Source organism: Tyto alba, unplaced genomic scaffold (assembly GCF_018691265.1).
Source record: "Tyto alba isolate M040663 unplaced genomic scaffold, T.alba_DEE_v4.0 Super-Scaffold_13, whole genome shotgun sequence".
Taxonomy (NCBI): domain Eukaryota; kingdom Metazoa; phylum Chordata; class Aves; order Strigiformes; family Tytonidae; genus Tyto; species Tyto alba.
The window spans coordinates 38,396,737-38,409,481 of record NW_024881275.1 but is presented as its reverse complement, the minus strand read 5'-3'; the positions used below and the strand labels follow the sequence as shown (position 1 = coordinate 38,409,481).

General features: G+C 35.2%; 1 protein-coding gene across 3 annotated transcripts in view; it reads left to right on the top strand.

The window, feature by feature from the left end:
• The window catches only part of LOC104358009 (contactin-associated protein-like 4), a 252,607-nt gene that overhangs the window by 168,518 nt on the left and 71,344 nt on the right, over positions 1 to 12,745 (top strand). For all 3 annotated transcript variants that reach the window (XM_032992904.1, XM_032992903.1, XM_032992905.1), the window contains exons 8-9: positions 398 to 659; positions 8,454 to 8,603. In XM_032992904.1, the coding sequence (XP_032848795.1) occupies positions 398 to 659; positions 8,454 to 8,603 (412 nt within the window). The remainder of the gene's footprint in view (positions 1 to 397; positions 660 to 8,453; positions 8,604 to 12,745) is intronic.

Sequence of the window (12,745 nt, the reverse complement as noted above, 5' to 3'; positions counted from 1 at the left end):
TGCATTCAGTGGCATTTTATCTGACATTCACAAATTTGTCAAGTCTCTCATGCTTCCTGAGGTTGAGCCAAAATAGAAACAAAGTAAGTCTGTCTAAGTCCTGAAGTACCATTAAAGAACCCACGTAATTTAGGATCTTAACTCATTCACTGAAAGGTCCTTGCCACTCTTTGCTCAGACAGATACGTGTTTTCTCGTCAAACAAGTAGGTAAACATTTCTCAATCTGATGATGTTCTTACATATTTGTACTTTATTTTTAGACTAACACATTCAAGTATTACAAATATTAAGTTCTATGCACAATGTTTCAAAACTCTGTAGAATCCATACAAAAGCTCTCATGACTGTTTTTCCCCAAATGTACCTAATACCATATTTGTTTTGTTTCTTTCTAGGGCAACATGTCCTTCTCATGTTTAGAGTCACAGGTGGTTCCTGTTACATTTCTGAGCTCCAGTAGTTACCTGGCACTGCCAGGCACAACGGGGCAAGATGAAGTATTCATCAGTTTCCAGTTTCGCACCTGGAACAAGGAGGGACTTCTATTATCTAGTAAACTACACCAGACTTCAGGTGGTTTCCTCTTATATCTGAGTGATGGGAAAGTTAAAATCAATCTTCACAAACCAGGAAAAGCACTGAGTGATATCACTGCAGGTAACAGAAATGAAGGTTCCTATGCATAAAAAAATAGGCTAATGTAAAGTCATTTAAACAAGTACCTACATTCTTAACTTAGATTTATGACTAGTATGTGTTTAACTATGCTTTATGTGTATTAATATTAATCCCAAATATTTCTATGTACTTTCTTTTCTCACAAACATGCATCTATGCTTTTTTCCCCATGATTGAGTAGAAATTACTCGCAATAATATAGGCTGCAAAGTTGAGTCCTTAGCTTTACATACATACAGTATGTAAATCTCATGTGTATAATCTGGGAAATCTGAGACCTCAAAGCAAATTTTTCAGTTGTGAAGAATAAAAAAGTTCATTTCTTACTCTGTCAAGCAAAGCAATTAACATGTTTTTCACTGTTTGTCAGTGCTTCCACAAGGCATCAAGTAACTCATTTTTGTATTAAGTTATACATTATTATAAATATTATGTTTGTTATTTTCCAGAAGTCTCAATTACAAAACTATCCATGAAATTTGGACAGTGGATGCCCAATATCAGGTTGTGTTCCAGAAAGCTGAGGCAAATTTGAGTCCAGACTTGGGGAAAAAAAAAAAAAAAAAAAAAAAAAAAAAAAAAAAAAAGTAAAGGCAAAAAGAAATGGAGACATTAATAAGACTGAACAATTGACAGCTAAAGGTTCACTTTTGTAGTTAAGGACTGAATTGAGACTAGATCATCTACATTTGGTAGCGCACGCACGCGTGCGCTGCTAGGCAGCTCTCAGGGCGGAGCTGAGGTTTCCAGAAAACATACACTCTAATCTTCTCCTGAGACGTTTCCCTTTCAGTAAACAAATATATAAGGACAAGAGGATCAGCCAAATATAGCAAGATAAAGTCATGTTAGAGAGTATCCAACTGGGATTCTAAAAAGAAGCTCCCAACTTTCACTTTTACTCAGCTTGAGAGCAAGTGGACTCCCCATTGCACAAAGAGGCTCCTCAGTTTTTCTGAGTGCTGTCAGCACTCAGTGTGAGAACAGCAAGACTGCTGGTCCATCCAGGAATTTCCTTCTTTCATGAAATGTGAGAGCAGGACAGAGCCGATAACATCTCCATCTTCCATGACTATTTAAAAAATGGTAAGAAGCAGTAACATCACCATGTGGTAATAGTATGCTCACCTATCAGTGCTTCATCAGCAGTATACTATGCTCTGCCACTCCATGCATCACAGCTGTCTCAGAGTTTCTCATCCTTTATATAAATAAATTGAATTTTGCCTCTTTCTTGTAGAAGGATAAAATAGTTGTTCCAGAACGAAGTCTCAGACAGGAAAAACAGGACTAGAGAGATTAGGTGGATAAATGGGATTCCAAAGATGATATGAAGATGAGGAAATGAGTCTAGGATTGTAGTGGTTTCTGTATGGACAGCTGGAGGAATATGTCCTAGAAGCATTGGGTATTTTGACTGCAGAAAACACAATGATGATATCGAAAACATCAGTTGATCCTAGATTTATTTTGAACTGTACACAATCTTAAATTTCATGTCCATAAAGCAGGAATATTTTCAGTGAAAAAAACAAGTTAGTTCCAGTAATGTAATGTGTAAACTGAATTAAGAGGTAGATAACAAGTAGGAAAACTGCATTTTGCATCTGTATTTAGAAAACAAGTTAAGGACTTGAATATGTGAAGAATTTAATCTTGTATAAATTATATTCATTGCAATGATAGGAACCAAACCAAAGGCATCTTTCATGGGATTTTTCAAGCCAGAATATAATGAGCTTAGTGACGTTGTTTAGTGCTAGTTTGTCTTGAGCATTAACAAATACAGTAAGTAAACTAAGCAGTTACTTAAATAATAATAAATAATAAAATCATTATCATAAAAATTAAACCCCCAAAATCTCTTTTGGACCCCACAGAATTAAAAAAGTTATGTAAAAGAGAGATAAAATGTTAGTAAAAAAATCATAATCAATACAAACACAAAATAAGAATCACTTATCTAAAATGTTCACAAATCATGGGGTTGGAAGTGTAAAGCTGACAGAGAGAGCAAAGCAAAGGCAAGCAAAGCAGAGAAACAGCCACAGAATTTGAAGATGTGGCCTTCTTAATCTTACTTCTGTGCCCCTGTTTCTTTTAGACTGAATCCTTGTTTCAATTTCTGATACAAAATGAAAATTTCTTTGAGGGAAAAATTAAAAAAAAAAAAAGAAAAAGTTAAACATAACTCTGAAGCTCATTATGTTTCTACAGGTGGGTGTATAAAGATTAAAAGTAAAATTTTAAACAGTTGATTGTTTTAATCAGGAAAAGACTATAAGCCAGTAATGACCACAGATAGTGTTGAAATTTACATAAGTACTTTGATCCTGTTTCTGTGGGTGATAGTATGATCAGCCCTGGTATTTGTTATAATCTAAAATAACTGATGTACAGAGAATATTATTTTAATGTCAAGAGGTTTCCCTAGCCTCACCATTTGAAAATGTCAATTCCTTAGTACGAATGTCAGTGGTATGTAGTTAACAGCGATGGGTTTGTTTTTTTTAGGAGCTATTTTAATTGAAGTTCAATTGGGTGGTGTATGTTAAAGAAACTATTGCCATACAGTGTCATTTTAACAGATCAGCTGAATGTGGTGGCACTTTTGACATCTGTAGACTTGCACATGCAGCAATTTATTAAATTTCAAAGTTGCAACACAGTACATAACACATTAGGTGAAACACCCCAGAATAAATCTTGACACTCTATGCCGAAACAGAATTTAATGTTCTCATGCTATGCTAAGCTTACTCCTCACAAATTGAGGAATTATGTTTGTCTTTGTGAAGATACAAACAACTGAAAAAAGGTCTTATTCTCTTCTGAACAAGAAATTATCTAACAAAATAATATGGGCAACTTTTGAGTTTTTGAAGTGTTTACTGTTACATTCACTGAAGCAATTCAAGACTGTGTTTGAAGACTGAGTAATCAAATTATGGGTAGCTGGACAGGTTTGTTCCCCTACAGGCAAGGACTCATGACCTGCCTTTCACACACACACATGATATTTGATAATTAAATCCAAGCATACTTATTTGTGCACAGTTCTTTAATTCATTATCATGTCTTTTTTAAAGATTTCTCCAACCATATAAAACTGAGGAGAATGGCATATTAATTCATAAGTGATTAAGTTATAATAAGCCATAGCCTTTTACAGAATGGTTGCTTAATATCTTTCCTTTGTAGCCTCTTTAGCAAGCTGGTTATCAAATATTCACAAAGAAATAACACAGATTTTTAAAAACTAAATTAACACAAAGTTAATTACTGTTGAATGATGAGACCAAATTAAATTACAACATGTATAAATGTTTGAGATCTTGTTGGTCAGTTTCTTAATATGACCCTGTCTTTCTTTTCAGCTTTTAATTAAGTGATGTTAACAATCATTGCATTTGGTGCTTATACTTCAGGCTAATTTATAAATTACTTTCTCTAAATTATTATTTTGGTTTTTTTTGTTTCTCACTGATCTCTTAATAGGCTATATATGCTTTCTTTTTATATGTATTCTTAAGGTTGGATGTCATTGTTCTGCAAGACCTCCCACAGACTTTTTTTAGTACTTAGATATTAAAATGATAGAGGTACTACTAATGAGAATAAATGGATATCTTGTTTAATAGCTAACTTCTTATGCTCTAAATGTTTAATTGCTATTTTTTCCTCACTTGTTTCTGCTAAAGCATTTTTTAAAGTCCTAGCAGAGCACCAGACAAAACAATTTTCAGATGGAATGAAAATGTTAGCAGTCCATTGGCCTCCATCATTTATATGTCATATCACTCTGTGGCTTCACACAAGCAAATGTGAATTTAATCAAGGCTGCCAATTTGAGCACTGAAATGAGCTGCTTTCTTAGGACTGTCTTGAGCTCCCACAATGGCATTACTCAGTCCACAGACTTAATGAAATAGACTTTTGGGAAGTCTTAACTTAAGCTAGATGAACATCATTTAGTGTCTCTAATCATGCCAGCCTCTATGAAGAGGACATAAAATATCCATCCCAAAATAATTTAGCAGGTCAGTATGATGAACTACAGTAAACAAACCAAAAAGAGCAAAATTCATATAATTCAGTAACCAAAATACTTCAGTTGTTCATTCAATCTACTTTATGTTAGGACATTCTCATACCTACCTTGACAGTCAAATATTTCAGTATTTGGAATATGGTTTTCTCACCAAAACAAGAAGTTACTGAAACAGAATGCAAAAATGAATATTAGAAGCAATTATCCTTACAACAATTGAAATTGCAGAAGTTATTGTTAGATTTAATATCTTCATTAATGACATAGATAGTGGGATTGAGTACATCCTCAGCAAATTTGCTGATGACACCATGCTGAGTGATGCAGTTGATTCACTAGAGGGAAGGTTTGTCATCTAGATGGACCTCGGCAGGCTTGAGGAGTGGGCCCATGTGAACCTTATGAAGTTCGACAAGGCCACGTGCAAAGTCCTGCACATGGGTCAGAGCAATCCTGAGTAGCAATACAGACTCGGGCAATAATGGATTGAGGGCAGCCCTGTGGAGAAGGACTTGGGGATACTGGAGGATGAAAAATTGGATGTGATTGGCCAATGTGTGCTTGAAGCCCAGAAAGCCAATTATATGCTGGGCTGCATAACAAGAAGTATGGCTAGCAGGTTGAGGGAGGAAATTCTCCCCCTCTACTCATGTCTCATGAGACTCACCTTTGGGGCTCCCAACACAAGAAAAACATAGACCAGTTAGAACAGGTCCAGGGGAGGGCCATGAAAATAGTCAGAGGGCTGGAGCACCTTTCCTATTAGGTAAGGCTGAGAAAGTTGAGGTTCTTCAGCCTGGAGAAGAGAACACCTGGGGGAGACCTTATTGCGGCCTTTCAAAACTTAAAAATGATCTTATAATATGGATGGGGAGAGATTTTATCCCTGGGCATGTATGACAGGGCAAGGGGTAACAGTTTTAAACTGAAAGAGGTTAGCTTTAGATGTCCCACCCCTGGAAGTGTTCAAGGTCAGGTTGCATGGGACTTTGAGCAACCTGATCTAGTAAAAAGTCCCTGCACATGGCAAGGAGATTGGACTGGATGATCTTTACAGGTCCCTTCCAGCCCAAAGTATTCTATGATTCTATGATTACTAAAGCAAAGTATAACATATTGCAGAGGTGTGATTGGGGAAAACATCATTCACTTGAAGTACCTCTACAAATAAAGAAATGTCTTGCTTAATTTTAGAGATGAAGTGAAAGAAGCTGGAACTTTAAGTAGTTGGGGATGGAGCTTAGAAAGAGGGAAATACGTAAGTAGGGAAATAAATACTTTTTAAGAAATTATTTTCTGTAATGGCTAGTCTCAAAAACAATGTGACAGGTGGTGTATTTTGGACTATGTGTATTTTGGACTATATATATTTTGGACTATAAGTATTTTACAATTTAGTTTCATATTGAAGGATAATTCTATAATAATTTATAGAGGAAACCTAATCATATTACTGGGAATTTGGAAAAAAACCTCTCTTAAACTTAATTTTCTGTGCTATAAAAAATACATTATTCATATTCTTTGTTTTAGCATACCTATTATCTCTTTGATGAAAGAGTATAGAGGTTCACAGTGGTATAAAGACCTAAGAATGCTTTATCTGTTTCTGATTGTTGATTTTTGTTTGAAGTTAGTAAAAACTTTTGATATATTTGATGAATTCTTGCTGCAAAATATTACTAAAAAAATAGAATAAATAATACTACTTGTTAAGTCTAGAAACGTCATTCTACAGTGTGACTCAGCTATGCCCATGATATTGCAAGGCAGCAATAATATTTTTCTAATGCTTTATATACTCCGTTTTTTAAATGTCTGTTACACACCATATTATCTAGTCAAAATATAACTAGATCCAAAATGGCTCTGCTTTAAGGCATTTTCTTGATCCTCAGCTCAGTAGTACAGCAGCCCTAACATAAAATACGCCAGCCTGAAGGCTGCTGTAAGTTATATTAACAGCCACCAGTACAAAGGGGCTTCTTCAGCAGTTGGACATCTTCAAAATATAGAGAAATTCTAGTTACTCCCTCCACTTTGCCTGCAGGGCTATCTAAATCCTTGTAACCAAAAGATTACCCCTCTACAGGTGACCTTTTAGTAGCCAGATGTAATAGCGTTAATACTGTTTTATATTGTGTGGGATGAGGTTTCCAATTTTTATTTTAGTAAAAAGGGCTTCTCTATAAATATCACGGAGTATTACAGAAGTAGAAAATACACCTATTTACCCAGAAAATTAGTGATAGCTTTAATGCTGATTATTTACTCTGACTGTATGTGTACTGCTCCTGTGAGCAAACTCAAATGCCACTTCTCATAGAAGATTGCAACCAAAGTAATGGTCAGAATGGTACCAAAAAACCTGTGACTACGACCCTGTGTTTTCTGCTGCTATATTAGAAAGGTGAATTGTTCCTGAAAGTGAAACACAAAGATGAGAAGATCTGTTAGTCATAGCTTTTATATAATTCCACTGAGGCTGAAGATAAAGCAAAATGTTTAAGGTTTCTTGTTATGCAGTCCTTAATAAATGTAGTGGTTGAAGTAAGGAAACAAATAATAGAAAAAGTGTATAAGACTATTATTATATTAAATTTATTAGAGATATTTTCTAGATTATAATTTATCTGAATTTATAATGTGATTCTGAGATTTATCTCTTGATTTTATTCTGACCTTGTGTTTAGACTGGTAGCTAGTAGATGGATCCTAGTTATGATGTAATTTAGCTATTTGAACTTTCTTGTCTTTTTATCTTTTTTTCTTTTCCTGCTGTTTGAACTAATCAGTTAACTGATGGTCAGTTTCTCTAGAACATACAGGACATTCTAGAAAATATAAAATACATGATATTTTAAAAGGGAAATCACAGATCAGAAATCAGACACTCTGCAGTCGAGAGAAGACTACATAATTCAAAGGCTATATTCTTTGTTCTTCACTGAAAAGTATCTCTGTTCTGAAGAACACTCAAGAACATGATTGACTTAAAGCTCTTCTTAAAAATAATATGCTTACACACTGCTCTGTATAAAATTTATTTAAATATATATATGTAAGTGCTTTCCAGAATAAAGGCTTTAGGTTTATTGCTGTTTGACACCTTACTCCTACACAGCCAGAGGTAATGTAAATTGGTGTTAGAAGCTAAACTCTCAGAAAATTTTCCCATACATTTCCAATAAAATAAACAGAAAGAAAAATAATCTTACGACATGACCAGGATAGTTGCTGAAGCTTTTAGCATCTACCGGATTTTGTTGTTTTACTGGTTTGTAATAGAATTACTACCTTTTATTTGAAATGATGAAGAATTCCTTCATAATAGTGCAGTAAAAATGTGTAAAATGCTGTATCAGCCGTCATAATGATATCTTAATGATAAACTGATTAGTTTGGGAGGGCACTTTTCATAGTCATTACATTAAATTGATGTATTACTGATAATTAAGAGTATTACAATAATAAGGCTTATTCACTGAAGTGCTTTTATTTTTGCTTTATCAAATTTGAAGCAAGGGAATGGACAAAGGTTCTGTCTTCACAAAAGATATGTGTATTCTTTTGGATTTTTTTTTTCTTTCATTATCACTTGGAGTTTTTACATGGCCTATTATTGCTCTACCAGTCTCTCCTCCTTTCAAGTCTATAACATTCAGGTACTAAAACAGATAATGAATATTTATACTTCACTTTTATTTTCATTTTCCTTCCAGGTGCTGGATTAAATAATGGACAGTGGCATTCTGTATCCTTCTCTGTCAAAAGAAATCGTATCAGTGTAGTAGTGGACAATGATGTGACCTCATCTGCTCATGCCTCCATACCTCTGCAGATTTATTCAGGAGATGCATTCTACTTTGGAGGTGAAATATGTTGTTTATTTATGATGGCAATATCACACAGTTAAACATGTATTTTTCCTGACATATCTATTCAAACGGCACAAATTATTTGTTTGCATTAAGTCTTCTTTGCTTAGCTTGAATATATCTCAAAGGATCTGTTTTTCAGGCGCTGCTAAGATTGTTGAATTTGTGTTTCCTTAAAATTTTAAAATTTTGGGTAGAATAAATTATCACTCTATATACTTGTTCCCTTTCAGAACATCGTTTTCTGGTGTCATGCTCTGATGACTGAATATAGTCTGGCTGACAACCAGAGACACACACAAAGGTCTCTTTTATTGCACACTTATTGTGTTGATAAATTAATGTTTGTAAGAATCTTCCACTGTGATGACTTCAAGTTTTCACTTTAAGCAAATGTTTATTTACTTGTGCAAATATCCTTTTTACAACATACACACTTTTTTTTTTTTTTTTTTTTTTTTTAACACACTGTCACAACTTTGCTATGTTTGGAGGGTATACCTTGTGTCTAAAAACTACATTTAGATGTCTTAATTTCCCTAGGAAAATTGGGAATATTGACAATTTCCTGCCACCAAGTGTTTTTGTCATTAATGGGATCTATTTTTACTGATAGAGTTGAGCAGATTGCTATGTCTAAATCAGTTGAGAATGGACAACATAATAGCAATGTTAAACAGCATCTGAATGCATTATTCAATACTAGCCTAATGCTTCATCTCTTAGTAGCTTAGGAATTAATGACTGAAATATTTATTAATGATCCTCAGATTTCTGAGAAAATTGAAAAAAACATACAAAACCTAAAGGAGTATTGACTGACTCATTGTCCACAGATCAGTTCCCTTGAAACACTAGATTGTAAATAAATTTCATGCTCATGAGCAGACCGTAAATAAATGAATTGCTACATGAGCATCAATGTGACTTTTCACATCTGGCATCTAGCCTTCTCTTCTAAAGATATCCCCTGACCTGGCTGATAATCGGAGAAAGATACACAATATGGGCCTTGGATAGCCAGAAACCTTTTTTGTTTTTTTCTGTCTTCTACATTGCTTCAGGTTTCCACATCTCTGATTAGGTGATTTGCACTATTGCAGGGTTGAAGACACAGGTGAACATATCAGGAGGGATGTGGGCAGTTGTAAAAAGTAGTATATTCAATTAAGTTGTACAGGGGCTTTTCTATTTGTCTTTTGGGGTATGGAGGTGGCAAATCAATTCCAAGAACATCAGAAGTGTTAATTGCATGTCTACCCCTCAGCTTCTCTGATTTCAGCTTTATAGCTTGCACGTATTGTACAAACTTGGGGAAAACTAGCAGAATGTTTCTGAGTTTAGAAAATTGTTTATTAAAATTTTATATCGTACTCCACTTTCAAAATGCAGACAATGCATTTTGACTTTCTTTCTAAGTTTATATGAATATTTGCCATATTTCTATATGCTGGTTGTTAAAACACATATACCAGCCTTCCAGGAGAGGTGCCCTGGGGACATGGTGCTAAGTTTGCTTGTTTTAGTTAATACAAAGTGTTTAAGAAATGTGTATGCTTAGTTGGGAAAATGTGTAATAAACATGAAAACATCTTAGCATTACGTCAGCACAATTTCCAGGCATGATATCATCAAGGATATACTACCTCTCCCAGTTCTTGGAATAATAATTCATTGTAACTGTAAGGGCAAAAACAGATTATTTAATATTGCAATAAGCACATAGGGTAAATTTCATTATTAAAGGATTTCTTCCCATCCTTAATATTCAGCCCACAATTGTAAAGAATCCCAATTTCATTAATATTAATGATGATGTCTTTTCTTTAACAACTAGAAGACAACTTTTAAAAGGCAGACACCAAGTAAAAAATCTAAGACACAATTTTGTAGAATAGCTAAATGTAAAAGACAGAAACCTTTTCTGCTTTCTTTGTCTTTCTTTTGTTTTGTTTTGTTTTGTTTATTTTTTAATATGAACTCAGATTTTTCACCAGAAATTGCAGGACTTATTTTACAATTTTATTGTAGAATTCTGTAATGAATGTAGTTAGACCTGTAATTGTTTTGTCCATCTGTGTGTGGTGCTGAAAAGTAACTATGGTCCTATTTGGACTTTTGCAAGTCCCCGGATTTGTTGTTCTTAAAGCGATATACCAAATAGACAAAAAAACATTTTCCCTTAGAAAAGTAGCAACAATTTTGAACAGTTTGGTTACCAGAGAATTTATTTACTTATTTCATTGCAATTTTAGTTAATTTTCTATTGTATGCTTCTTAAAAACATATCTGTACTATTTATTTTTGTACACTCATTTGAATAAATTTAATAGTTCCCACTGTCATTTTGCTTTCCTGTATAGTAAACCTCTTCACTGTCTTTACAGGACTTCAGAAAGTATCCATTAGCTGTGTGGAATAGAGAAGTGTCTTAAAAGTCTCTGCTTCCTATCATCGTGAAACAAGAAGGTCTTTGAATGCTGTGAACCAGAATGCAGTATTGTTTGACAAAAATCAAAGAATGGCCTTTGTGCATCATTCCAGAAGCAATATTACTCTTTGAAAGAAAGCAAAAAACCCAACCCATTAAGGCATATTTTGTCATGCGTGTTCAACTACCACTAGGAAAAACTGCTGAACGGATGTGGTTTATATCAAATCAGGATCAAAGCAGTTTATTGATTTATTAACAATGTTTAATTAATTTGCCATCAGTGAACAAAGCATTTCGAAACCAGTAATACAAGAGACAAACCAGAATATTAGATACAGAATGTATTCATAGGTTCTGTAGGACATCCAAACATTGTCTAGTCCAACCCTCTGTTGTAAGCAAGTCTGATTACATCAGGAGGTACAGAGCTCTAATCACTCAAACCTTGACCAGCTCCAGGGATGGAAATCCCATAACTCCTCTGGGCAAACTGTTCTCATATTGACCACCCTCAGGGTAAAAACACTTGTTGATAATTTCTGATAAGTATTTGTTGGGTTTTACTTTTGTCCTTTGCCTGTTGTCCCATCACTGTGCACTTCTGGAAAAAGTCAGGCTCTATCTTGTTAGTATTGTCTTATCAGATAGCTTTATCTTCACTTCTTAAGACTGAATAGGCCCAGGTGTCTCAGCCTCTCCTCATATACCCTGGGCATTTAGTTTCCTGACCACGTAAGAGGCCTCCACTGGACTCACTCCAGGATGTTGATGTCTTTCCTGTACTTGGGAGTCCAGAACTACAGCACTCCAGATGTGGTCTTACAAATGCTACATAGATGGAAGGACTACTTCCCCAGATCTGCTGGCTACACCCTTGATAATACAGTCCAGAATGCCATCGGCCTTCTGTGATGCAAGGGCACATTCCTGCCTCATGTTCCACCTGTTGCCACCAGGACGCCAGGCCTTTCTGTATGGATCTAGGCAGTTATCCTCCAGCTTGGATAGTTGTATGGACTTGTTCCAGCTCAGACTAAAGACTTTAAACTTGTTCCTACTGAACTTCATGGCATTTCTGTCAGCTTATTTCTCCAGCCTGCCCAGGTCCCTCTGAGTTGCAGCCTTGTCCTCCAACATTTGACCACTGCTCCCTGTTTGGTACCAGTCACAATTTCGCTGAAAAGGCACGCTGTTCCATCATCTAGGTCATTAATGAAGACATTAAACAGCATAGCTCTCAGTACTGATCTCTGAAGGACCTTCTGTTCACTGACTAGCAGCTGGCCTTTGCATCTTCACTGCCTATTCCACCTATATCTCATCAATCTGGTGACAGGCAGACTATAGAAAACTGTTTGGGGCTTTGCTAAAGTCAGAGTATTCAATGCTCACTGTTCTCCATTTGTTTACAGTGCCCATCACCTCAGCAAATTAAAAAAAAAAAAAAAGAGCTTGATCAGGCATGATTTAGCCTTGAAGCTAAAATTATTCAGTTACCTTCTTGTCCTTCACATGCTTAGAAATGGTTTGTAAGAAGATTTTCTTCATGAACTTGCCAGCGACTGCAGTAAGACTGACTGGCCTCTAGTTTCCTATGTCCTCCTTCTTGAAGATGGTTGTAATATCTGCCTTTTCCAGTCATCAAGAAGCTCACCAAACTGACAAGACCTTTTGAGGATCAAAATGATAGTGGCTTCACCAT